The 25,479-nt window shown below is 47.1% G+C and overlaps 3 protein-coding genes across 15 annotated transcripts in view; 2 read left to right on the forward strand and 1 right to left on the reverse strand.

The window, feature by feature from the left end:
• Positions 1-1,185, forward strand: part of LOC119957751 (late histone H2B.L4-like) — a 15,080-nt gene extending 13,895 nt beyond the window's left edge. The window contains exon 2 of the mRNA XM_038785840.1: positions 604-1,185. Within this exon, the coding sequence (XP_038641768.1) occupies positions 676-1,062 (387 nt within the window). The 5' untranslated portion in view covers positions 604-675 and the 3' untranslated portion in view covers positions 1,063-1,185. The remainder of the gene's footprint in view (positions 1-603) is intronic.
• LOC119957759 (histone H4) overlaps positions 1-25,366 on the reverse strand; it is a 27,168-nt gene extending 1,802 nt beyond the window's left edge. Inside the window, exon 1 of one of the 6 annotated variants that reach the window (XR_005458913.1) lies at positions 25,213-25,366. Coding sequence is in view for 1 of the 6 variants with exons in the window: in XM_038785849.1 (XP_038641777.1) it covers positions 1,946-2,257 (312 nt within the window). In the remaining 5 variants the exon portion in view is untranslated. Of the gene's footprint in view, positions 1-150; positions 611-1,488; positions 2,407-25,212 lie in introns of those variants that run through there. The other 5 variants (XR_005458912.1, XR_005458910.1, XR_005458911.1 and 2 more) reach the window with 5 other exon arrangements.
• Positions 1-25,479, forward strand: part of LOC119957741 (late histone H2B.L4-like) — a 40,339-nt gene that overhangs the window by 14,037 nt on the left and 823 nt on the right. The window contains exons 1-3 of one of the 8 annotated variants that reach the window (XR_005458897.1): positions 9,764-10,005; positions 10,107-10,185; positions 22,120-22,716. The gene's annotated coding sequence lies outside the window, so the exon portion shown is untranslated. Of the gene's footprint in view, positions 1-9,763; positions 10,006-10,106; positions 10,186-22,119; positions 22,717-25,479 lie in introns of those variants that run through there. The other 7 variants (XR_005458898.1, XR_005458899.1, XM_038785823.1 and 4 more) reach the window with 7 other exon arrangements.

The following is a 25,479-nucleotide window of genomic DNA, read 5'->3' on the forward strand; positions in this document are numbered from 1 at the left end:
GTCCACAAATTACAGATAAAGTGTAAGGTGTTTCCTTCTACGTTGGAAATACAGGTAAACCCAAATTCACACATAATAAATTGACAAATTAAAAGTGCAGCCAGCATTTACTACGGTACGAATATGACAAAAATAGAATAAGATAGTCACCAAATAATGGCACGCAAAATAAAATTGACATGAAGCTAGTAGAAATGAAATACTAGATTAATATCTCCAATCACAGATTAGAAAGCCGGTTCACCCCGACACTCACACACTGTATCAGAGTGTCAGTAAATTCCATACTCACACACTGCAACAGAGAGTGAGTAAATCTCACACTGTATCAGAGAGTGAGTAAATCCCACACTCACACTGTATCAGAGAGTGAGTAAATCCCACACTCACACACTGTATCAGAGTGAGTAACTGACAAACTTGAACTGGAGACATTCTTTCTGAAATGCATTTGCTGTTTGTCGTAAGGAGGTTACTGATTGGTGGAAAATCCTAAATCTGATTGGTCTGTTCAGATATCCAATAAAATAAACAGAACATAACTGGCTGGTCTCATTTTCACATTGTCCAATCACAATCATTCCTTTCCCCATTCCTCATTAGCATAGATGTGAGGCTCTGTCTATTTAATCAGCGCTCGGAAGGGGTTTGCTTTATTTCTGGGTGAAACTGAAGATGGCTGACGAGAAGAAACAAACATCGAAAGCAGCTTCCAAGAAGGGAGCCAAGAAAGTCATTAAGAAACCGGCAGTAAAGGGCGGCAAGAAGCGGCGAAAGTCGAGGAAGGAGAGTTACTCCATCTACATCTACAAAGTGATGAAGCAGGTTCACCCCGACACCGGCATCTCCTCCAAGGCCATGAGCATCATGAACTCGTTCGTCAGCGATATTTTCGAGCGTATCGCGGGTGAGGCTTCCCGCCTGGCCCATTACAACAAGCGCCACACCATCAGCTCCCGGGAGATCCAGACCGCCGTGCGCCTGCTGCTGCCCGGGGAACTGGCCAAGCACGCCGTGTCGGAAGGGACAAAGGCGGTGACCAAGTACACCAGCTCCAAGTAAAACTGCACAATGGACTGAAAACCACCCCAAACACAACGGCTCTTTTAAGAGCCACCCACAACTTCTGTAAAGCAGCCAAACCATCATACATTAAATTATCCGTTTATTTCTATTATGAATATCCAGATCCGTTTAAATAGTGTTTCACTACAACAACATCCTGTATAATGCCGAGTTATCGTCATGTCGATCTTCGTACGTTGTTTATTAAATCCCATCATTTAGTGATGCTCGGTCGCCGATTCGTACTCGGCCGCTGTTGCTGGATTTGGAGAGAGAACACAACTCCAATACCTCTCGTAGCATTTGTGTTAAGTCTCCCAAATTACTCCCTTTCCATTTATGTTCATGGTCACACTCAATTCTTTAATCTGATAACCCAAAGGCTCTTTTCAGAGCCACTCACTTTATCTGAAAAAGGGTGACCTGTTCTGGATCCGCTTCGTGCCGTGTTTGTGAGAATTTCCCTGAGGCTTCAGGCTGGAATGAGAGCTTTCCCGTGTTTTTGGTATTTACCGGAGGGCGGCAGTTTCTAGCGGGCTGACTTTCTGAAACTGTCCATTTTATGTGCAATGGGTTTGCGGGGTTTCAGAATTCATTCCCGCTCTCATTACAATGTCAGTGCTCACTCTGTGCGGTTACAGTGCTGACTGCGGAGAAAGGTTTTGTGTTTCACTCTGCAGCACGTTCATATCGCCGTGAACAGAGAAATCAAAGACAGGAAACATTTCCTATTATAACGCGACACTTTGCCTTCCTCACTCGCTGGACCAGCTCGATGCGTTATTCTGCTGCCATTCTAAGGTCAGTGCTCTCAATGTGAGGGTTTGGGCGGCTCTTAAAAGAGCCTTTGGGTTTTGTTAAAAATGTCAAATGGAGTTTCTCAGCCGCCGAATCCATAGAGAGTGCGGCCCTGGCGTTTGAGAGCGTAAACCACATCCATGGCGGTGACCGTCTTGCGCTTGGCGTGTTCAGTGTAGGTGACGGCGTCCCTGATCACATTCTCCAGGAAAACCTTCAGCACCCCGCGAGTCTCCTCATAGATCAAACCCGAGATGCGCTTGACCCCGCCACGGCGAGCCAGGCGGCGGATTGCTGGTTTGGTGATGCCCTGGATATTATCACGAAGCACTTTGCGGTGCCGCTTTGCTCCGCCTTTGCCCAGTCCTTTACCACCTTTCCCTCTGCCAGACATGATGCTTCTTCAGTCAAATCGCTGCTGAATGAGAGACGAGCTGCTGCACTTTCCTTTATTATACAGCCCGCCCCGACCTGACTGAGAAAGAGAGAGAGGCGGGGAGCAGACTGAGTGACAGACAGAGCAGTGAAATGTCTTTGATCATCCAGCTCCGCCTCCTGCCTGCTCCAACCCACATTTTATATTCCAAACAGGAGTGAAAAGAGCGCGCTGAACAACACGGACAATCTGCAACATGATGGACTGCACAGTGGTCAGCACTGCTGCCTCACAGAGCCAGGGACCCGGGTTCACTCTGACCCTGACATTCTGTGTCTCTGTGGGTTTCCTCACACAGTAAAGATTCGCAGGTTAGGTGGATTGGCTGTGCTAAATTAACCCTTTGTGTCTCAGGGTGTGGATGATAGATGGAGTTGCGAGGGAGTGGGCCTGAGTAGGGTTGCTCTTTCAGAGAGTCGCTGTGGACTCGATGGACTGAATGGCCTCCTTCTGCACTGTAGAACATAGAACAGTACAGCACAGAACAGGCCCTTCGGCCCTCGATGTTGTGCCGAGCAATGATCACCCTACTCAAACCCATGTATCCACCCTATACCCGTAACCCAACAACCCCCCCTTAACCTTACTTTTTAGGACACTACGGGCAATTTAGCATGGCCAATCCACCTAACCCGCACATCTTTGGACTGTGGGAGGAAACCGGAGCACCCGGAGGAAACCCACGCACACACGGGGAGGACCTGCAGACTCCACACAGACAGTGACCCAGCCGGGAATCGAACCTGGGACCCTGGAGCTGTGAAGCATTTATGCTAACCACCATGCTACCGTGCTGCATAATTACTGTAGTAATTATATGGGAAAGATCTCGGTGTTGCTGGATGTGGCGCAGGTCTGGCCCATTCCCCAGTCCTGCGCGCAGCAGTCACCTGAGCCATCATCAAGTTAATTTGTAGATCACAGGGACCCATATACAAAATATACAAACAGAAGGGACAGCATATACAGATCTCTGGATAAGTGAGGGACAAACATACCCAAGGCCGTCCTCACTTTGCTGTCCACCTGTGTGTGTGGCTACATCCAGCTGTGCGTGGGCCCCCAGTACACAAACACCAAGTGTCACTACGTACTGAGGTTCTATCTGTCCCGGGTGTTACGAAGGATGGATCTGGCTTCGTTGCCGCTGGATGCTCTGGTCCTAGGACCGTGTCGTAACACCTGTCCCTCAAGGAAACATTTGTTCAGGAAAACAGGTTTGGCCACAAGGCAATCAAGCAGTAGTCTGCACGTAATGTCTTCGAGGCCCTTAGGGTAAAGGAGATGGTGGATCATGTCAGATGGTTCCCCTGAGCAGACTGTCAGAGGCATTTGGCAGATCATCTCATCACCAGAACTTTCAAACAAGCAGCAAGACCCAGCTTGGATAGTGGTGAGAAGGGCCCTCCCCGTCATATCCTTCATGCACCCAAAGTCTCAACACCGTCTCACACTGCCCTCAAACTGACTGCTCCATGTGGTTACTCACCTCCATGTGGAATGTGCCTTTCCAAAGAAGGTCTGAAGAGAGAAAGTTCATGGACATCAACAAGGTTGGTGGAGTGGCAGAGAGTGTTGAGGATTGTTAGAGGATACAGCAGGACATGCATTGGATGGAGATTTGGGCAGAACAATGGCAAATGTAGATTAATCTGGACCAATGGGAGGGAATGCATTTTGGTCGATTTAACATAGAGGGAAAATATATCGTAAATGGCAAAACTGAGGAATGTAGAAAGTCGGAGAGTTCAGACTCGCAGGTCCACAGATCCTTGAAGGTGGCAGCTGAAGTGTACAAGGTAGTCAAGAAAACATACAGAATGCCTGCTTTCGTTGGACGGAGCATCAACTATAAAAACTGACAAGTCATGCTGCAGCTGTATAGAACCTTGGTAAGGACGCACTTGGAACATTGTGCACAATTCAGGTTGCCACACTACCAGAAGGATGTGGAGGCTTTGGAGAGGATGCAGTGGAGATTTATCAGGCTGTTGTCTGGTCTGGAGCTATATGGAGAGGCTGAATAGACCAGACTGTTTTCATTAGAAAGATGGAGTTTGAGGTGTGATCTGATAAAGGCTGACAAAATTCTGAGGGGCATGGATGGAGTGATTGGGCAGGCAATCTTTCCCAAGGTGGAGGGGGGGGGTCAGTCACCAGGGGGCATAGATTTAAGGTGCTCAGAGAAAAGCTTACAGAGGATGTGCGAGGCAGGTTTTGTTACTCAGACAGTGTGAAGAGCAAGGACTGCGTTGCCAGGGGAGGTTGTAGAAGCAGATACATTATGGCGGTCAAAAGACATCTTGACAAACACATGGATAGGATGGGTATAGAGGGATACGGCACAAGGAAGTGCTGAGGGTTTTGGCAAAGGTTGGTATCATGACCGGTACAGGTTTGGAGGGCCGAAGGTCCTGCTCCTGTGCTGTATTGTCATTTATTTGAGAGATGCAGTGGTATTTGTCCAGGTTAATTCCGAGCAGCTCTGTGACACAGGACCCTGTGCTCAACAGTCTATTCCCAGGGACACACGATGCGACAAACATCACCTGCTGCTGGAGGATCATAAAATCTGTGTAAGACTCTCTTTGATCTGCCCGAAACCTGTTGAACTTCCACGATAAAGAATTGTCCTTGACTGAGTGTTGCAGACCGGCACATTCCAATGTCCGGGAAGATATGCTGAGGGACGCACTCAGGTTTGGGGTACCCGGCACCAAGGCTCAATGGGGAAAGGCCACTGTGTAAGTTCTTCCAGCAAATGTACACAGAGTGGCTGGTAAGTGGGTAAAACCCCTGGTCTGTGTAATTAACACTAAAGAGGCGCTGGTAACTGTGTAAAAAAACCCCGGTCTGTGTGATTAGCGTACAACAGGTTTGTTTCAAACACGAGCTTTTGGAGCACTGCTCCTTCCTCAGGTGAATGGAGAGGTATGAACGGGATATGGCGCTCGACTCATCGATCGACAGTTCCAACGCGCCACAGGAAATAAACGCACCGACCTCCTCAGAAGACAAACACGGGACACAACTGACAGAGTACCCTTCATCGTCCAGTGCTTTCCTGGGGTGGAGAAACAACGACATCTTCTTCGCAGCCTTCAACACATCATCAATGAAGATGAACATCTTGCCAAGGTCATCTCCACACACCCACTACTTGCCTTCAAACAACCACACAACCTCAAACAAACCATTGTTTGCAGCAAATTACCCAGCCTTCCGAACAGCGACCACGACACCACACAACTCTGCCAGGGCAATCTTTGCAAGACATGCCAGATCATCGACATGGATAGCACCATTACACGTGGTCACACCACCCACCAGGTACGCGGCACATACTCGTGCGACTCAACCAGTGTCATCTACCTCATACGCTGCAGGAAAGGATGTCCCGAAGCGTGGTACATTGGCGAGACCATGCGGACACTATGACAATGAATGAACGGGCATCGTGCGACAATCACCAGGCAGGAAAGTTCCCTTCCAGTCAGGGAACACTTCAGCAGTCAAGGGCATTCAGCCTCTGATCTCCGGGTAAGCATTCTCCAAGGCGGTCTTCAGGACTCGCGACAACGTAGAATTGCCGAGCAAAAACTTATAGCTAAGTTCCGCACGCATGAGTGCGGCCTCAACCGGGATCTGGGATTCATGTCGCATTACATTCACCCCCCACCATCTGGCCTGGACTTGCAAAATCCTACCAGCTTTCCTGGCTTGAGACAATTCACACGTCTTTAACCTGGGATCACCCCCTATTTCTGGATCTGTAATGATTTGATTACCTGCAAATGCTCGCATTCCAAGCATTGTCCAGCATCTCTGACTTTGTCTATACTGTATAAATGTTTCTGGAACATACCTCTCCATTCACCTTAGGAAGGAACAGTGCTCCGAAAGCTTGTGTTTGAAACAAACCTGTTGGACTTTAACCTGGTGTTATAAGACTTCTTACTGTGCTCACCCCAGTCCAATGACGGCATCTCCACATGTGTGATTAACACAAAAGAGGGGCTGGTAATTATGTGAACCCTCCCCCCCCCCCCCCCCCCACCCCAGGTCTGAGTGATTAACACTAAAGAGGGGCTGGTAATTGAGTAAAACCCTGAGGCACAGTGCCAGGGTTTCAGGTTCGATTCCCCGTTGGGTCACTGTCTGTGCAGAGTCTGCAGATTCTCCCCGTGTCTGCGTGGGTTTCCTCCGGGTGTTCTGGTTTCCTCCCAAAGTCCAAAGACGTGCGACGTAGGTGGATTGGCCATGCTCAATTGCCCCTAGTGCTTAAAACGTTTTGGGAGAGGTAATTGGGTTAAGGGGATAAGTTTGAAGTGAAGGCTTAAGCGTGTCGATGCAGACTCTGTGGGCCGAATGGCCTCCTTCCGCACTGTATGTTCCATGTTAAACACACCGGTCTGCGTGATGAATGAAAATGAAAATCGCTTAACGTCACAAGTCGGCTTCAAATGAAGTCACTGTGAATAGCTCCAGTCACCACATTCCAGCGCCTGTTCGGGAAGGCTGGTACGGGAATTGAACCATGCTGCTGGCCTGCCTTGGTCTGCTTTAAAAGCCAGTTCTTTAGACCTGTGCTAAAGCAGCCCCTGCTTCACACTAAAGAGGGGCTGGTAACTTTGTCCCCGCCCCGAGGTGGTTCACAAGAATGATCCCTGGAATGAAGAACTTGTACGAAGAAGGTTTGGGAACTCTGGGTCTATACTCGTTTGAGTTTAGAAGGACGAGGGGGGATCTTTTTGAAACTTACAGGATGCTGCGAGGCCTGGATAGAGAGGACATGGAGAGGGTGTTTCCACTTGTAGGAAAAACTAGAACCAGAGGACACCATCTCAGACTATCAATTTAAAACATAGATGAGGAGGAGGAATCTCTTCAGCCAGAGGGTGGTGAATCTGTGGAGGCCAAATCACTGAGTGTCTTTAAGACCAAGATAGCTAGGTTCTTGATTAATAAGGGGCTCAGGGGTAATGGGTAGAAGGCTGGAGAATGGGAATGAGAAAATATCAGCCATGATTGAATGGTGGAGCAGACTCGATGGGCCGTGTGGCCTAATTCAGCTCCTGTGCCTTCTGGTTTCTATGATTAACACTAAAGAGGGGCTGGTAACTGTGTAAACAAACCCGGTCTGTGTGATTAACACGAAAGAGTGGCTGCTAACTGTAAAACCCTCAGATCTGTGTGGTTGAGATTAAAGAGCGGCTGGTAACCTGAGTAAAACCTTCCGGTCTGTGTGATAAACACTAAAGAGGGACTGGTAACTGTGTAAATTCCCCGGTCTGTGTGATTAATACTAAAGAGGGGCTGGTAACCAGGTAAACCCCCTCGGCCTGTGTGATTAACACTGAATGTTTAAAATTATTGAAGCTTCACAGGGTGGAACATGACCAATGTAAATATTTGGAGAAGAATAGTAATGTGAATATTACTGGAATATCACTGGAGTCAGGGAAAGTCCCGGACGATTGGAAGATCGCTGTTGTAACCCCCTTGTTCAAGAAAGGATCAAGACAAAAGATGGAAAATTATAGGCCAATTAGCCTAACCTCGGTTGTTTGTAAAATTCTAGAATCGATCGTTAAGGATGAGATTTCTAAATTCTTGGAAGAGCAGGGTCGGATTAGAACAAGTCAACATGGATTTAGTAAGGGGAGGTCGTGCCTGACAAACCTGTTAGAATTCTTTAAGGAGGTGACAAGTAGGTTAGACCAGGGAAACCCAGTGGACGTGGTCTATCTGGATTTCCAAAAGGCCTTTGATAAGGTGCCACACAGGAGGCTGCTGAGTAAGGTGAGGGCCCATGGTGTTCGAGGTGAGCTACTGGCATGGGTTGAGGATTAGCTGTCTGACAGAAGGCAGAGAGTTGGGATAAAAGGTTCTTTTTCGGAATGGCAGCCGGTGACCAGCGGTGTCCCACAAGGTTCAGTGTTGGGGCCGCAGCTGTTCACCATATATATTAATGATCTGGATGAAGGGACTGGGGGCATTCTAGCGAAGTTTGCCGATGATACGAAGTTAGGTGGTCAGGCAGGTAGTGCTGAGGAAGTGGGGAGGCTGCAGAAGGATCTAGACAGTTTGGGAGAGTGGTGCAGGAAATGGCTGATGCAATTCAACGTGAGAAAATGTGAGGTCTTGCACTTTGGAAAAAAGAATCCAAGCATAGACTACTTTCTAAACGGTGAGAAAATTCATAATGCCAAAGTACAAAGGGATCTGGGAGTGCTAGTCGAGGATACCCTAAAGGTAAACATGCAGGTTGATTCTGTGATTAAGAAAGCGAATGCAATGTTGTCATTTATCTCAAGAGGGTTGGAATATAAAAGCAGCGATGTGCTACTGAGCCTTTATAAGGCTCTGGTTAGGCCCCATTTGGAGTACTGTGTCCAGTTTTGGGCCCCACATCTCAGGAAGGACATACTGGCACTGGAGCGTGTCCAGCGGAGATTCACACGGATGATCCCTGGAATGGCGGGTCTAACATATGATGAACGGCTGAGGATCCTGGGATTGTATTCATTGGAGTTTAGAAGGTTAAGGAGAGATCTAATCGAAACTTACAAGATAATACATGGCTTAGAAAGGGTGGACGCAAAGAAACTGTTTCCGTTAGGCAAGGAGACGAGGACCCGTGGGCACAGCCTTAGAATTAGAGGGGGTAAATTCAGAACAGAAATGCGGAGACATTTCTTCAGCCAGAGAGTGGTGGGCCTGTGGAATTCATTGCCGCGGAGTGCAGTGGAGGCCGGGACGCTAAATGGCTTCAAGGCAGAGATAGATAAATTCTTGATGTCGCGAGGAATTAAGGGCTACGGGGAGAATGCTGGTAGGTGGAGTTGAAATGCCCATCAGCCATGATTGAATGGCGGAGTGGACTCGATGGGCCGAATGGCCTTACTTCCACTTCTATGTCTTATGGTCTTATGGTGTGTAATGTCCTCATTATCCAATTATTCAATTCAAGTAAATCTGGACCTCTGGAGAAAATGTAAATATTATTGTACGATACGATATTATTGTGATGACAATTTGAAATGTTTGACAATGTTTGTTTCAAGGGATTTTAGAAATGATGTATATTTTTGAAAATAAATTGTATGCTTCTGTGAAAAATGTAGCCAGTTGGTGAAATGTTAGTTTGCAGAAAGTGTGAGTTTGAGGGGCTGAATGGCAGTGTAATAACAAACAAGCTGCAGGCAATGGCTGCAAATTGAATATCTCATTGGGACAAACACACAGCTACAAAGGTGATTGGTTGAGCCCTGGGGCGCAGGGCCACTTGCACCCACACACACACAGTCCCCCCCAACACGGGCTCTATCGGAGGTTTTGCTCCAAATGTGATGACAGTGAAATGGGGAATATTCCCATTGATTCTCAATGCGGAATTACTGCGGGGATCTGCGCATGTCCGGTTTAGCCCCGCCCCCTGCTTGTCGTCACTGAGTAAGAGCGCATGCGCAGCCCCTCCAGCGAGGAAACCGCGTTCTCATTGCAGCAGCCCATCCATTTGGGAGTGTGAGCAAAGAGGCTCAGAGATCATTACTGACTCGGGGGGAGTTCAGGGAGAATCGGGGGCTGTTTGCAAGAGGCGCAGCGGGAGCCCCATCTTGTTCCGGGACTTGGAGTGAGCGGGGGGAAGGGAGAGCTCTTTCTGGGCCTGGCTTATTGTCTGATTCTGGGGCAGGATTTGCACAGTATTTTCTATTTTTACTGATTATCAGTTGAAAGAATTGATTGATCTATCATTGGCCTCATCTGACCCTGATTTACAAGAGATATGTTTTCTTCCCCCTAGTTCCACAGATGAAGAGATGAGTTCCAAGATGATGATTCCTCAGCAACATGAATGTGCCGCCGTCTCCTTCTAACTGACAGTAAGTACAATATTAATCCAACATTGCAGAGACACAGACACAACATCAGCTCCACCATCACAGGGAACAGAAGCAGTCACACTTACATTGAGCTCAACTCCCAGATAAACATGTCCAATCTCATTATCCAATTGAAGAAATTCAAGTAAATCTGGAACTCTGGAGAAAATGTAAATATTATTTACAGATACATGAGAGGACAGGCGGGATAATTTTCCACAATTCACCCCTACTCTCTCATGGAATGTTGGATCAACTTTTGATAACAGTGTTTCATCTGTTAAGTAATCAGTATAGTATTAATTAGGCTCTAGATTCAGCAATCAATGTGCAAGGATCCATTTGCACTATTTTGTAACTTTCTTCATTTATAATATATCAGAAGCAAAGCACTTGAATATGGCATTAACAGAAAAATTATACATTTAAATAGTTCCACAAAAGGACAATTACCAGATTGTCGACAGGAATAGTGCCGGAAGACTGGAGGATAGCAAATGTTGTCCCCTGGTTCAAGAAGGGGAGTAGAGACAACCCTGGTAATTATAGACCTGCGAGCCTTACTTCAGTTGTGGGTAAAATGTTGGAAAAAGGTTATAAGAGATAGGGTTTATAATCATCTTGAAAAGAATAAGTTGATTAGCGATACTCAACACGGTTTTGTGAAGGGTAGGTCATGCTTCACAAACCTTATTGAGTTTTTTGAGAAGGTGACCAAACAGGTGGATCAGGGTAAAGCTGTTGATGTGGTGTATATATGGATTTCAGTAAGGCGTTTGATAAGGTTCCCCACGGTAGGCTATTGCAGAAAATAAGGAAGTATGGAATTGAAGGTGATTTAGCGGTTTGGATCAGTAATTGGCTAGCTGAAAGAAGACAGAGGGTGGTGGTTGATGGCAAATGTTCATCCTGGAGTTCAGTTACTAGTGGTGTACCGCAAGGATCTGTTTTGGGGCCACTGCTGTTTGTCATTTTTATAAATGACCTGGAAGAGGGTGTAGAAGGATGGGTTAGTAAATTTGCAGATGACACAAAGGTCGGTGGAGTTGTGGATAGTGCTGAAGGATGTTATAGGATACAGAGGGACATAGATAAGCTGCAGAGCTGGGCTGAGAGGTGGCAGATGGAGTTTAATGCGGAAAAGTGTGAGGTGGTTCACTTTGGAAGGAGTAACAGGAATGCAGAGTACTGGGCTAATGGCAAGATTCTTGGTAGTGTAGATGAACAGAGAGATCTCGGCATCCAGGTACATAAATCCCTGAAAGTTGCCACCCAGGTTAATAGGGCTGTTAAGAAGGCATATGGTGTGCTAGCCTTTATAAGTAGGGGGATTGAGTTTCGGAACCACAATGTCATGCTGCAGCTGTACATAACTCTGGTGTGGCCGCACCTGGAGTACTGCGTGCAGTTCTGGTCACCACATTATAGGAAGGATGTGGAAGCTTTGGAAAGGGTTCAGAGGAGATTTACTAGGATGTTGCCTGGTATGGAGGGAAGGTCTTACGAGGAAATGCTCAGGGAATTGAGGTTGTTTTCGTTAGAGAGGAGAAGGCTGAGAGGTGACTTAATAGAGACATATAAGATAGTCAGAGGGTTAGATAGGGTGGACAGTGAGAGTCTTTTTCCTCAGATAGTGATGACCAACACGAGGGGACATAGCTTTAAATTGAGGGGTAGTAGATATAGGACAGATGTCAGAGGCAGTTTGTTTACTCAGAGAGTAGTAGGGGTGTGGAACGCCCTGCCTGCAACAGTAGTAGACTCGCCAACTTTAAGGGCATTTAAGTGGTCACTGGATAGACATATGGATGAAAATGGAATAGTGTAGGTCAGATCGGCTTCAGATGGTTTCACAGGTCGGCGCAACATCGAGGGCCGAAGGGCCCGTACTGCGCTGTAGTGTTCTATGTTCTATGTAAGGCCATCCTTTCATCTCACAAATTGTGAACCTTTGGTACACGTAACAGGTCGGATAGTACAGCTGATTGAAAAGTGCCGAATTAATCATAAACTTCTACCAAAACACCTCCCAAAACAAAATATTAAATTCCAATCCAAATATCTCTCACAATCTCAGATATAATAGTACAGTGTCATTTTCATGAAACAGACATGGAAATAGATCATTTAACATTTCTAGGTTGTCACTAAAAGTAATAATGGAAGATCAATACTGAACAGAATGTTCACCATTAACTCACAAAACAGATATTTACAAGTACAGAAAACACAATAAAATCACATATCAGAGAGGTGAATAGATCGAGATTAAATGCAGAATCCCATAACCGGGATAGACCGCTACAAATGCAAGCATACAAAACAGAGACAGAGAGTTACAGAATGAAATTATTTTTTTCATAACACTTGACCCAAAACAGAGACAGACCGCTACAGTGGAAAACACACTCTCACACATTCAGACACCAACAACTGCACAGGAGGCAGTAAAATATGACATATATCATATACAGACAGTGAAGGTAAAACAGACTCACACATTCTCTCTCACAGTACGCAGTCAATATACATTATCTATCACAGAGAGACAGTGAGGGTAAAACATACACTCACATTTTCTCATGCACATGCTCACTCACAAGTAACTTAGTAGTAAACACTAAATATGAATTTTATATCAAAGTCTGAGGGTGAAACACACTCACTCTCACAGCAATAACTGAGCATTGAGCAATAAAATATATGTCCTATATAGCACAGAGTTACAGTGAGGTTTATACACACTCACTCACAATCTGTCTCTCATACACCCTCTCACAGACACCCAAGCACTGTCTCTCCCACACATACTCACAAATCAATAACTGATCAATAATATATTAATTATGTATCAGAGAGAGACTGTGTGGTTAATACTCACTCACTCACACTCTCTCACACACACACACTCTCCCTCTCTCACACACACACCAGTCACTGAGCAGTAATCAATTAAATATGGTAGATATACCACAGAGATACAGTGAGGGTAAAACATGCACTCACTCTCTCACTCACACTCTCTCACTCAGACAGTCACACAGCAGTAACTGAGCAGTAAGCTGTAAAATGTGTTATACATCATAGAGAGACAGTGAGGGTAAAACACATACTCACGCCGTCTCTCAAACACTGTCTCACATTTCACTGAGAAGTAAGCAGTAAAATATTTGTTATATATCGCAGAGAAATAGTGAGGGTAAAGCACGCGCAAACACACAGACACACACTCTCTCTCACACACTCTCTCATAGAAACCCTACAGTGCAGAAGGAGGCCATTCAACCCATCGAGTCTGCATTGACCTTTTGAATGAGCATGCTACCCAAGACCAATCTCCCACCTTCTCCTTGTAACCCCACCAAGGGATAGTTGATCATATCAATTCCACCATTTTTTGGACTGTGGGAGGAAACTGGAGCACCCGGAGGAAACCCTAACAGACACGGGAAGAATGTACAAACTCCGCACAGACTGTCGCCTGAGGTCGGAATCAAACCTGGGTCTCTGGCGCTGTTCCACCCTGCTGCCCATCAGCAGCACATCCACTTTTCACCCTATTGCTCCCACACACACTCACCATCCCTCACACATACTCACAGACTCTCCCTCACACACATGCACTCACTCACTCACTTTCTCTGACACACACACCTCTCACACATTCATACATTCTCTCACACATACTCTCTCACACCAGCAATTGACCCACAAGCAGTAAAATATGTGTACTATGTCACAGAGAGACAGTGAGGATAAAACTTACACTCAATCTCTCTCACACACACTGACACTCACACACACCATTAACTGAGCAGTATGCTGTAAAATGTGTGTCCATATGATAGAGAGAGGGAGGTCACAAATCTCACTCACACTCCCTCCCTCTCACACACACTATCTCACTCCCACACTCTCCCACACATACACACCATTAACTGAGCAGTAAGCTGTAAAATATTTGTTATATATCACAGAAAAGCACACACTCGCACACTGTCACACACACACTCTTTCTCACACACAGATGTTCCCTCTCTCATACACACTCACAGACTCTCTCTCACACACTCACAGACTCTCTCACACCATCACAGACTCTCTCTCTCTGACACACTCACAGACTCTCTCTCTCTGACACACTCACAGACTCTCTCTCTCTGACACATTCACAGACTCTCTCTCTCTGACACACAGACTCTCTCTCTCTGACACACTCACAGACTCTCTCACACACTCACAGACTCTCTCTCACACACTCAGACTCTCTCTCACACACTCAGACTCTCTCACACAATCACAGACTCTCTCTCTCTGACACACTCAGACTCTCTCACACACTCAGACTCTCTCACACACTCACAGACTCTCTCACACACTCACAGACTCTCTCACACACTCACAGACTCTCTCTCACACACTCACAGACTCTCTCTCTCACACACTCACAGACTCTCGCTCTCTGACACACTCACAGACTCTCTCTCTCTGACACACTCACAGACTCTCTCTCTCTCACACACACACTCACAGACTCTCACGTGCACTCAGTCACTCTCACACATTCCAGTCACAGAGCAGTAAGCAGTTAAATATGTGTTATCTATCACAGATACATAGTGAGGGTAAAACTCACACACATACCAGTAAGGGAAAAATATGTGTTATATATCAAAGCGAGACAGTGAGGGAAAATACACACAACACTCTCACACATACACAATCTCTTATACACACGCACACACCAGTAACAGAAGCGATCACTAAAATATGTGTTGTATATCAAAGACAGTGAGGGTAAAACTGACAGCCAAACTCACTCACTCACTCTCTAACACATTCAGCCAACAATACCTGAGCAGTAAAATATGTTATCTGTCATAGAAACACTGAGCATAAAACTCATTCACAGACTCTCACTGACTAGTAAATGAGCAGTAAACAGTAAAATATGTGTTCCATATCACAAGAGATATTGAGGGTGAAACGCACACTCATGCACACACCAGTAACTGAGAAGTACAATAATCATTAAATATCAACTTTCTCTCTCTCCTCTCTCTCACTCTCTTTCTAACACACTCCCATTCACTCTCACACACCAGTAACTGAGCAGTAAGCAGTCAAATATGTGATATATATCATGGAGAGACATTAAGGGTAAAACGCGCACACACTCTCTCTCACACGCCAGTAACTGAACAGTAAGAATAAACACACACACACTCACTACTCACTAATATACTCACACACTCTCACTCACAGACCCACACACCAGTAACTGAACAGTAAGCAGCAAAATATTCATTATGTTATCACAGACAGACAGTGAGGTTAACACACACACATAGGGTCATAGATAGACACTGTGACTCTATCTTATAATAATCTCTATTGTCACAAGCAGGCTTACATTAACACTGCAATGAAGTTCCTGTGAAAATCCCCTAGTCACCACATTCTGGCGCCTGTTTGGGTACAGGGAGGGAGAATTCAGAATGTCCAAATTACCTAACAGCACATCTTTTGGGACTCTCGATCAATGAGTGTGTATAGTAACCTCACTGTCTCTCTGTGATATATAATGAATATTCTTGTGCTTTCTGCTCAGTTACTGATGTGTGTGTGTATGTGAGACAGATAGGGGAGTGATGAGAGAGAGTGTGTGTCTTTACCCTCACTGTCTCTCTTTGCGATATAACACATATTTTATTCTCTCTCACACACACTTGTACACTGTCTCATTCACACACATACCAGTAACTGAGCAGTAAATTATGCATTATACATCGCAGAGAGACAGTGAGGGTAAAACACACTCTCGCCACTCTCACACTTCAGTTATTGAGCAGGAAGTGGAAAAATATGCATCATATATCACAGAGACTGTGATGGTAAAACACACTCTCTCTCACACACACACCAGTAACTGAGCATCAACAGCAAAATATATGTTATATATCAAAGAGACAATGAGGGTTAAATACACATAAGCTCACTCGCTCACACTCTCACACACACCCACTCTCTCTCATGCACACCCACTCTCTCTCGCGCGCGCCCACTCTCTCGCGCGCGCCCACTCTCTCTCGCGCGTGCCCACTCTCTCTCACGTGCGCCCACTCTAACTCACAAACACCCATTCCCTCTCTCTCTCACACAGACACCCACTCTCTCACACACACCCACTCTCTCTCTCTCACAGACACCCACTCTCTCACACACGTCCACTCTCTCACACACACCCACTCTCTCTCTCTCACACACACCCACTCTCTCACACACATCCACTCTCTCTCACACACACCCACTCTCTCTCACACACACCCACTCTCACACGCACACCCACTCTCACACGCACACCCACTCTCACACGCACACCCACTCTCACACGCACACCCACTCTCACACGCACACCCACTCTCACACGCACACCCACTCTCACACGCACACCCACTCTCACACGCACACCCACTCTCACACGCACACCCACTCTCACACGCACACCCACTCTCACACGCACACCACTCTCACACCGCACACCCACTCTCACACGCACACCCACTCTCACACGCACACCCACCTCTCGCACGCACACCCCCTCTCACACGCACACCCACCTCTCACACGCACACCCACTCTCACACGCACACCCACTCTCACACGCACCCCCACTCTCACACGCACCACCCCTCTCTCACACGTACACCCACTCTCACACGCACACCACACTCTCTCACACCACCACCCCACTCTCTCTCACACACACCACTCTCTCACACATCCCACTCTCTCTACACACATCACACTCTCTCTCACACACACCCACTCTCTCTCACACATCACCCACTCTCACACGCACACCCACTCTCACACACACCCCACTCTCACACGCACACCCACTCTCACACGCACACCCACTCTCACACGCACACCCACTCTCACACGCACACCCACTCTCCACGCACACCCCACTCTCACACGCACACCCACTCTCCACACGCACACCCACTCTCGCACGCACCCCACTCCACACGCACACCCACTCTCGCACGCACACCCACTCTCGCACGCACACCCACTCTCGCACGCACACCCACTCTCGCACGCACACCCACTCTCGCACGCACACCCACTCTCGCACGCACACCCACTCTCACACGCACACCCACTCTCACACGCACACCCACTCTCACACGCACACCCACTCTCACACGCACACCCTCTCTCACACGCACACCCACTCTCACACGCACACCCACTCTCTCACACGCACACACTCTCTCTCACACGCACACACTCTCTCACACACACCCACTCTCTCTCACACACACATCCACTCTCTCACACGCACACCCACTCTCACACGCACACCCACTCTCACACGCACACCCACTCTCGCACGCACACCCACTCTCTCTCACACACCCACTCTCAAACATACCAGTAACTGAGCAGCAGACACAAATATATGAATTCTATATCATGGAGACAGTGAAGAGAAAACTGATGCCCACGTGCACACACTTCTACTAACACTCTCTCTCTCACACACTCAGGCTCTCTCTCTCACACACTCAGGCTCTCTCTCTCACACACTCAGGCTCTCTCTTTCATACACATGCGGGCTCTCTCACACACACTCGGGCTCTCTCACACACACTCAGGCTCTCTCACACACACTCAGGCTCTCTCTCTCACACACTCAGGCTCTCTCACACACACTCAGGCTCTCTCACACACACTCAGGCTCTCTCACACACACTCAGGCTCTCTCACACACACTCAGGCTCTCTCACACACACTCAGGCTCTCTCACACACACTCAGGCTCTCTCACACACACTCAGGCTCTCTCACACACACTCAGGCTCTCTCACACACACTCAGGCTCCCTCACACACACTCAGGCTCTCTCACACACACTCAGGCTCTCTCACACACACTCAGGCTCTCTCACACACACTCAGGCTCTCTCACACACACACAGGCTCTCTCACACACACACAGGCTCTCTCACACACTAGGCTCTCTCCACACACTCTGGCTCTCTCACACACACTCATGCTCTCTCTCTCACACACACTCAGGCTCTCTCACACACACTCAGGCTCTCTCACACACACTCAGGCTCTCTCACACACACTCAGGCTCTCTCACACACACTCAGGCTCTCTCACACACACTCAGGCTCTCTCACACACACTCAGGCTCTCTCACACACACTCAGGCTCTCTCACACACACTCAGGCTCTCTCACACACACTCAGGCTCTCTCACACACACTCAGGCTCTCTCACACACACTCAGGCTCTCTCACACACACTCAGGCTCTCTCACACACACTCAGGCTCTCTCACACACACTCAGGCTCTCTCACACACACCAGGCTCTCTCACACACTCAGGCTCTCTCACACACACTCAGGCTCTCTCACACACACTCAGGCTCCTCTCACACACACTCAGGCTCTCTCACACACACTCAGGCTCTCTCACACACACTCAGGCTCTCTCACACACACTCAGGCTCTCTCACACACACTCAGGCTCTCTCACACACACTCAGGCTCTCTCACACACACTCAGGCTCTCTCACACACACTCAGGCTCTCTCACACACACTCAGGCTCTCTCACACACACTCAGGCTCTCTCACACACACTCAGGCTCTCTCACACACACTCAGGCTCTCTCACACACACTCAGGCTCTCTCACATACACTCAGGCTCTCTCACACACACTCAGGCTCTCTCACACACACTCAGGCTCTCTCACACACACTCAGGCTCTCTCACACACACACAGGCTCTCTCACACACACACAGGCTCTCTCACACACACACAGGCTCTCTCACACACAGGCTCTCTCACACACTCGGGCTCTCTCACACACACTCATGCTCTCTCTCTCACACACACTCAGGCTCTCACACACACACTCAGGCTCTCTCTCACACACACTCAGGCTCTCACACACACACTGAGGCTCTCACACACACACTCAGGCTCTCACACACACACACTCAGGCTCTCTCTCACACACACTCAGGCTCTCTCACACACACACTCAGGCTCTCTCACACACACACTCAGGCTCTCACACACAAACACTCAGGCTCTCTCACACACACTCAGGCTCTCTCACACCCACTCAGGCTCTCTCACACCCACTCTCTCTCTCTCACACACACCCAGGCTCCCTCACACACACTCAGGCTCCCTCACACACACTCAGGCTCTCTCACACACACTCAGGCTCTCTCACACACACTCAGGCTCTCTCACACACACACTCAGGCTCTCTCACACACACACTCAGGCTCTCTCACACACACTCAGGCTCTCTCACACACACTCAGGCTCTCTCACACACACACTCAGGCTCTCTCTCACACACACTCAGGCTCTCTCACACACACTCAGGCTCTCTCACACACACTCAGGCTCTCTCACACACACACTCTCTCTCCCACACCCACTCTCTCTCTCTCACACACACCAGTCACTGAGCAGTCAGCAGTTAAATATGCATTATATACTGCACAGGGACAGTGAAGATAAAACATACACTCACCACTCTCACCCTTCAGTAACTGAGCAGTAAGCAGTAAAATGTTATATATGATAGACAGACAGTGAGGATAAACACATACTCGCACACCAGTAAAATATGTTATATATCACAGAGAGACAATGAAGGTAAAGCAGACACTCTCTCTCCCCACACACTCACACTCCTGCAGACGATTTCTCACACTCACTCACTGCCTCACACAGACTGGCACACAGTCCCTCACACACTCTCACACTCTTTCATATTTACACACTTTCTGATACTCCCACACTCTCTGACACAACAGTAACTGAGCAATAAATAATAAAATATGCATCGCATATCACAGAGAGACGATGAGGTTGAAATGCACAGAGGTGCACTCTCTCACACATCTGCTCACACCCACATTCACACACATACGCACTCTTTCAAACACAGACGCGTGCTTACTCTCACACACATGCTCTGTCACACACACACATGCTGTCTCTCTCTCTCTCACACACTCTCTCACATCCCAGTAACTGAGCAGCAGACACTAATATATGCATTATATATCACAGAGACAGTGAGGGGAAAACTGACACCCACACACACACACACACACACATTCTCTCTCACACACACATTTGTTCTCGCACTCACACTCTCTCTCTCTCTCTCTCTCTCTCTCTCTCTCTCTCTCTCTCTCTCTCTCTCACACACACACACACACCAACAGTAAGCAGTAAAATACGTGTGATGTATCAAAGAGAGACAGTGAGGGTAATACACACTTTCACTCAGATTCAAGCCGACTCTCTCACAAACACGAACACACAGTTACTCATCAATATCTGATCAGTTAGCAGTAAAATATATATCACAGAGTGACATTGAAAATATACACACAAACACACACTCACACTCTCTCACTCTGACACACCAGTAACTGAGCAGGAAGCAGTAAAATATGCATTATATATCACAGGGACATTGGGGATAAAACTTCCACACACAAACCGCTAACTGAATTGTAAACAGTAAGTATGCGGTATATATCACAGCGAGATTGCGAGTCTGATGAACAAGGCAGATGAAGTGAGAACATGCGGTTATGATGTATTTGCTGTCACAGAATCACAGTTGGGAGAGGGGAAGGATGGGAGCTCAACAGGATCTCCAGGGGAGATAGGGCAGGAGGTAAAAGAGGAGAGGGTGTCGCAATTTTGATCAAGGAATGAATTACATCAGGAGGGAGAGATGGCATCTTAGAAAGCTCTTCAACTGAAGCCAAATGGGTAGAACTTAAAAACCAAAATGGAGCAATCACATTGCTGGAGTGTTCCATAGGCCCCCGAACTATCCCAAAGAAATAGAAGAGCAAATGTTCAGGCAAATTTCAGAGAAGTGGAAAAGTAATAGATTGTGATAGTGGGAACAGTGGGGGATTCCAACTCCCCCAATATGAACTGGGGTAGTCATAGTGTGAAAGGGTTAGAGGGAGCGGAATTCTGAAAATGCATCCATGTGAACTTTTTAAGCCAGACCGTAGAAGGACAGACAAGAGGGGGGGGGGGGGGGGGGAGTCTTGGACTTCATTTTCAGTAACATGGTTGAAGTATCGTTGGGTGAGCATTTTGCAGACAGTGATCATAATTCATTAAGTAGAAGATGGTTCTGAAAAAGGAGATGGATGGGCCTGAGATTAAAGTTCTCAACTGGAGGAAGGCTGATTTTAATAAGATCAGATATGATTTGGCCAGAATAGATAGGGAGCAGACACCTTTAGATAAATCTGTGACAGAACAGTGGGACACATTCAACAAGGAAATAGGGAGAGTACAGGCTCAACATGTTCCAATCAAGAAAAGGGTGGGACCAACAAATCCAGTCAACCATGGATATTGAGGGATATACAGCGTTGGATAAGCAGAAAAGGGGAGGCTTGTGGCAGATATCGAGGACTCAAGACGGCAGAAGCATGAGAGGTGTACAGAATGTGCAAGAGGGAACTTAAAACAGAAATTAGGAGAGCAAAAAGGGGATATGAAAGGATACTGGCAGGTAAAATTAAGTTGTTTTACAAGTACATTCAGGGTAAAATGATAATTCGGGACAGAGTAGAGCCCATCACAGAGCACAGTGGAAACTTATGTGTGGAACCGGAGTGTTCGAAATGAGTATTTTGTGTCAGTGTTCACTATGGAGGTTTGTCCTCGAACTCGCCATGCTTAATCTTCAAATGTCTTTGACATTTTGAAGGTTTTAAACTTTCATTTGCCAGTAATTTCCTGCATGTAACACCCATGAACTTTGAATCCTGATTGCAGTGGCACAATTTATAAACACCCCCCTCAAATAATCACCTTTGTGCTGCTTTGTTCCTGTTTCCAGCTTCTTCATGGGTTGTTCACCAGAGGCCCTGGAGTTCACACCCGCACTGCTGGCAGCAGCAAAATGGAGGAATCTGTCACACACGCAGAACACGTGACGTCAGCGTGCGGGGCGGGGGGTGTGACCTGCTCTCTGCCACCGCTTCCAGTGGGAGGTCTCCAGAATATTCTGAAACAAACTGGCCTGGGACAGCGCGCTGACATCAGGAGGAGCCGGTCCACCTTGCTGGGCTCTGGGCCTGTGCACTGCTTGTCAAGGCCGGCATGCGGGGAATGGCTGAAATTTCACACGGCCATCCTGATCGACATTTGTAAACACTCGTCGTGACCATTGGCCATTCCTCCCGCGATCTGGATCACCATCATCCTCCTGAAACCTTCACGAGATCCACCCACAGGTCACGACACTGAGCTTGAAAACCCCGGGCCGATGGTACCCTTGTCTCTATTAGCCAAGGCACAGAGTTTAAGAAAAGGCAGGTCATGCTGGAACTGAGTAAAACATTGGTTAGGCCGCACAGAGTAATACTCACACTCACAGTGTATCAGAGAGTGAGTAACTCAAACACTCACACTGTATCAGAGAGTGAGTAAATCCCACACTCACACACTGTATCGGAGAGTGAGTCACTCAAACACTCACACTGTATCAGAGAGTGAGTAAATCCCACACTCACACACTGTATCGGAGAGTGAGTAAATCCCACACTCACACACTGTATCAGAGAGTGAGTAACTCCCACACTCACACTGTATCAGAGAGTGAGTAAATCCCACACTCACACACTGTATCAGATAGTGAGTAAATCCCACACTCACACACTGTATCAGAGAGTGAGTAAATCCCACACTCACACACTGTATCAGAGAGTGAGTAAATCCCACACGATCAGAGAGTGAGTAAATCCCACACTGTATCAGAGAGTGAATAAATCACACACTGTATCAGAGAGTGAGTATATCCCACACTCACACACTGTATCAGAGAGTGAGTACATCCCACACTCACACACTGTATCAGAGAGTGAGTAATTCCCACACTCACACACTGTATCAGAGAGTGAGTACATCCCACACTCACACACTGTATCAGAGAGTGAGTAATTCCCACACTCACACACTGTATCAGAGAGTGAGTAAATCCCACACTCACACACTGTATCAGAGAGTGAGTAAATCCCACAAACACACAGTGTCAGAGAGTGAGTACATCCCACACTCGCACACTGTATCAGAGAGTGATTAATTCGGCACTCGCACACTGTATTAGAGAGTGAGTAAATCCCACACTCACTGTAGAGTGAGTTATCCCACACTCACTGTAGAGTGAGTAAATCCCACACTCACGGACTATATCAGAGAGTGAGTAAATCCCACACTCACACACTGTATTAGAGAGTGAGTAAATCCCACACTCACACACTGTATCAGAGAGTGAGTAAATTCCACTCACACACTGTATCAGAGAGTGAGTAAAACCCACACTCACACACAATCAGAGAGTGAGTCAATCCCACACACACACACTGTATCAGAGTGAGCAAATCCCACACTCACACACTGTATCAGAGAGTGAGTAAATCCTGCACTTACTCACTACCAGAGAGTGAGTAAATCCCACACTCTCACTGTATCAGAGATTGAGTAAATTCCACACTCGCACACTATCACAGAGTGAGTAACGTCCAGACGCACACACTTTATCAGAGAGTGAGAAAATCTCACACTGTATCAAAGAGTTAGTAAATCTCACACTCATACACACTGTATCAGTGAGTGAGCAAATCCCACACACACTACCAGATCAGAGCGGGTAAATCCCACAGTCACACATTGCAGAACGGAGTGATTAAATCACACACACTGTATCAGAGTGTAAATCCCACACTCCACACCGTATTAGAGAGTGAGTATATCCCACACTCACACTGTATCAGAGAGTGAGTAAATCCCACACTCACACTGTATCAGAGAGTGAGTAAATCCCACACTCACACACTGTATCAGAGAGTGAGTAAACCCCACATTCACACACTGTATCAGAGATTGAGTAAATCCCACACTCGCACACTGTATCAGAGAGTGAGTAAATCCCGCACTCACACTGTATCAGAGAGTGAGTAAATCCCGCACTCACACACTGTATCAGAGAGTGAGTAAATCCCACACTCACACACTGTATCAGAGAGTGAGTAAATCCCACACTCACACACTGTATCAGAGAGTGAGTAAATCCCGCACTCACACACTGTATCAGAGAGTGAGTAAATCCCGCAGACACACTGCATCAGAGAGTGAGTAAATCCCACACTCACACACTGCATCAGAGAGTGAGTAAATCCCACACTCACACACTGCATCAGAGAGTGAGTAAATCCCACACTCACACACTGCATCAGAGAGTGAGTAAATCCCACACTCTCACACTGTATCAGAGAGTGAGTACATCCCACACACACACTGTATCAGAGAGTGAGTAAATCCCACACACACACACTGTATCAGAGAGTGAGTAAATCCCACACACACACACTGTATCAGAGAGTGAGTAAATCCCACACACACACACTGTGTCAGAGAGTGAGTAAATCCCACACTCACACACTGTATCAGAGAGTGATTAATTCGACACACGCACACTGTGTTAGAGAGTGAGTAAATCCCACACACTCACCCTTTATCGGGGTGTGAGTAAATCCCGCACACACACACACTGTATCAGAGAGTGAGTAAATCCCACACTCGCACACTGTATCAGAGAGTGAGTAAATCCCACACTCACACACTGTATCAGAGAGTGAGTAAATCCCACACACACACTGTATCAGAGAGTGAGTAAATCCCACATTCACACACTGTATCAGAGAGTGAGTAAATCCCACACTCACACACTTAATCAGAGAGTGAGAAAATCCCACACATACACACACTGTATCAGAGAGTGAGTAAATCCCACATTCACACTGTATCAGAGATTGAGTAAATCCCACACTCACACATTGAGTCAGAGAGTGAGTAAATCCCACACTGTATCAGAGAGTGAGTAAATCTTACATTCAGACTGTATTAGAGAGTGAGTAAATCTCACACTCACACATATTACAAGACACTCCCAGTTCCTTAAGGAATCCTGCACAGTCCCTCTGTGGTGAAGGGTCCCTCTCACCGACAGCCTGGTGACATTTCCCGGTGAATCTTTACCCACTGACAAATTGGGACTGGAGACATTCTTTCTGAAATTTATTTCCCGTTTGTCGTAAGGAGGTTTCTGATTGGTGGAAAATCTTAAATCTGATTGGTCTGTTTACTTATCCAATCAAACAAACAGAACATTACTGGCTGTCCTCATTTTCACAATGTC

The sequence above is a fragment of the Scyliorhinus canicula genome, chromosome 27, assembly GCF_902713615.1.
Source record: "Scyliorhinus canicula chromosome 27, sScyCan1.1, whole genome shotgun sequence".
Taxonomy (NCBI): Eukaryota; Metazoa; Chordata; class Chondrichthyes; order Carcharhiniformes; family Scyliorhinidae; genus Scyliorhinus; species Scyliorhinus canicula.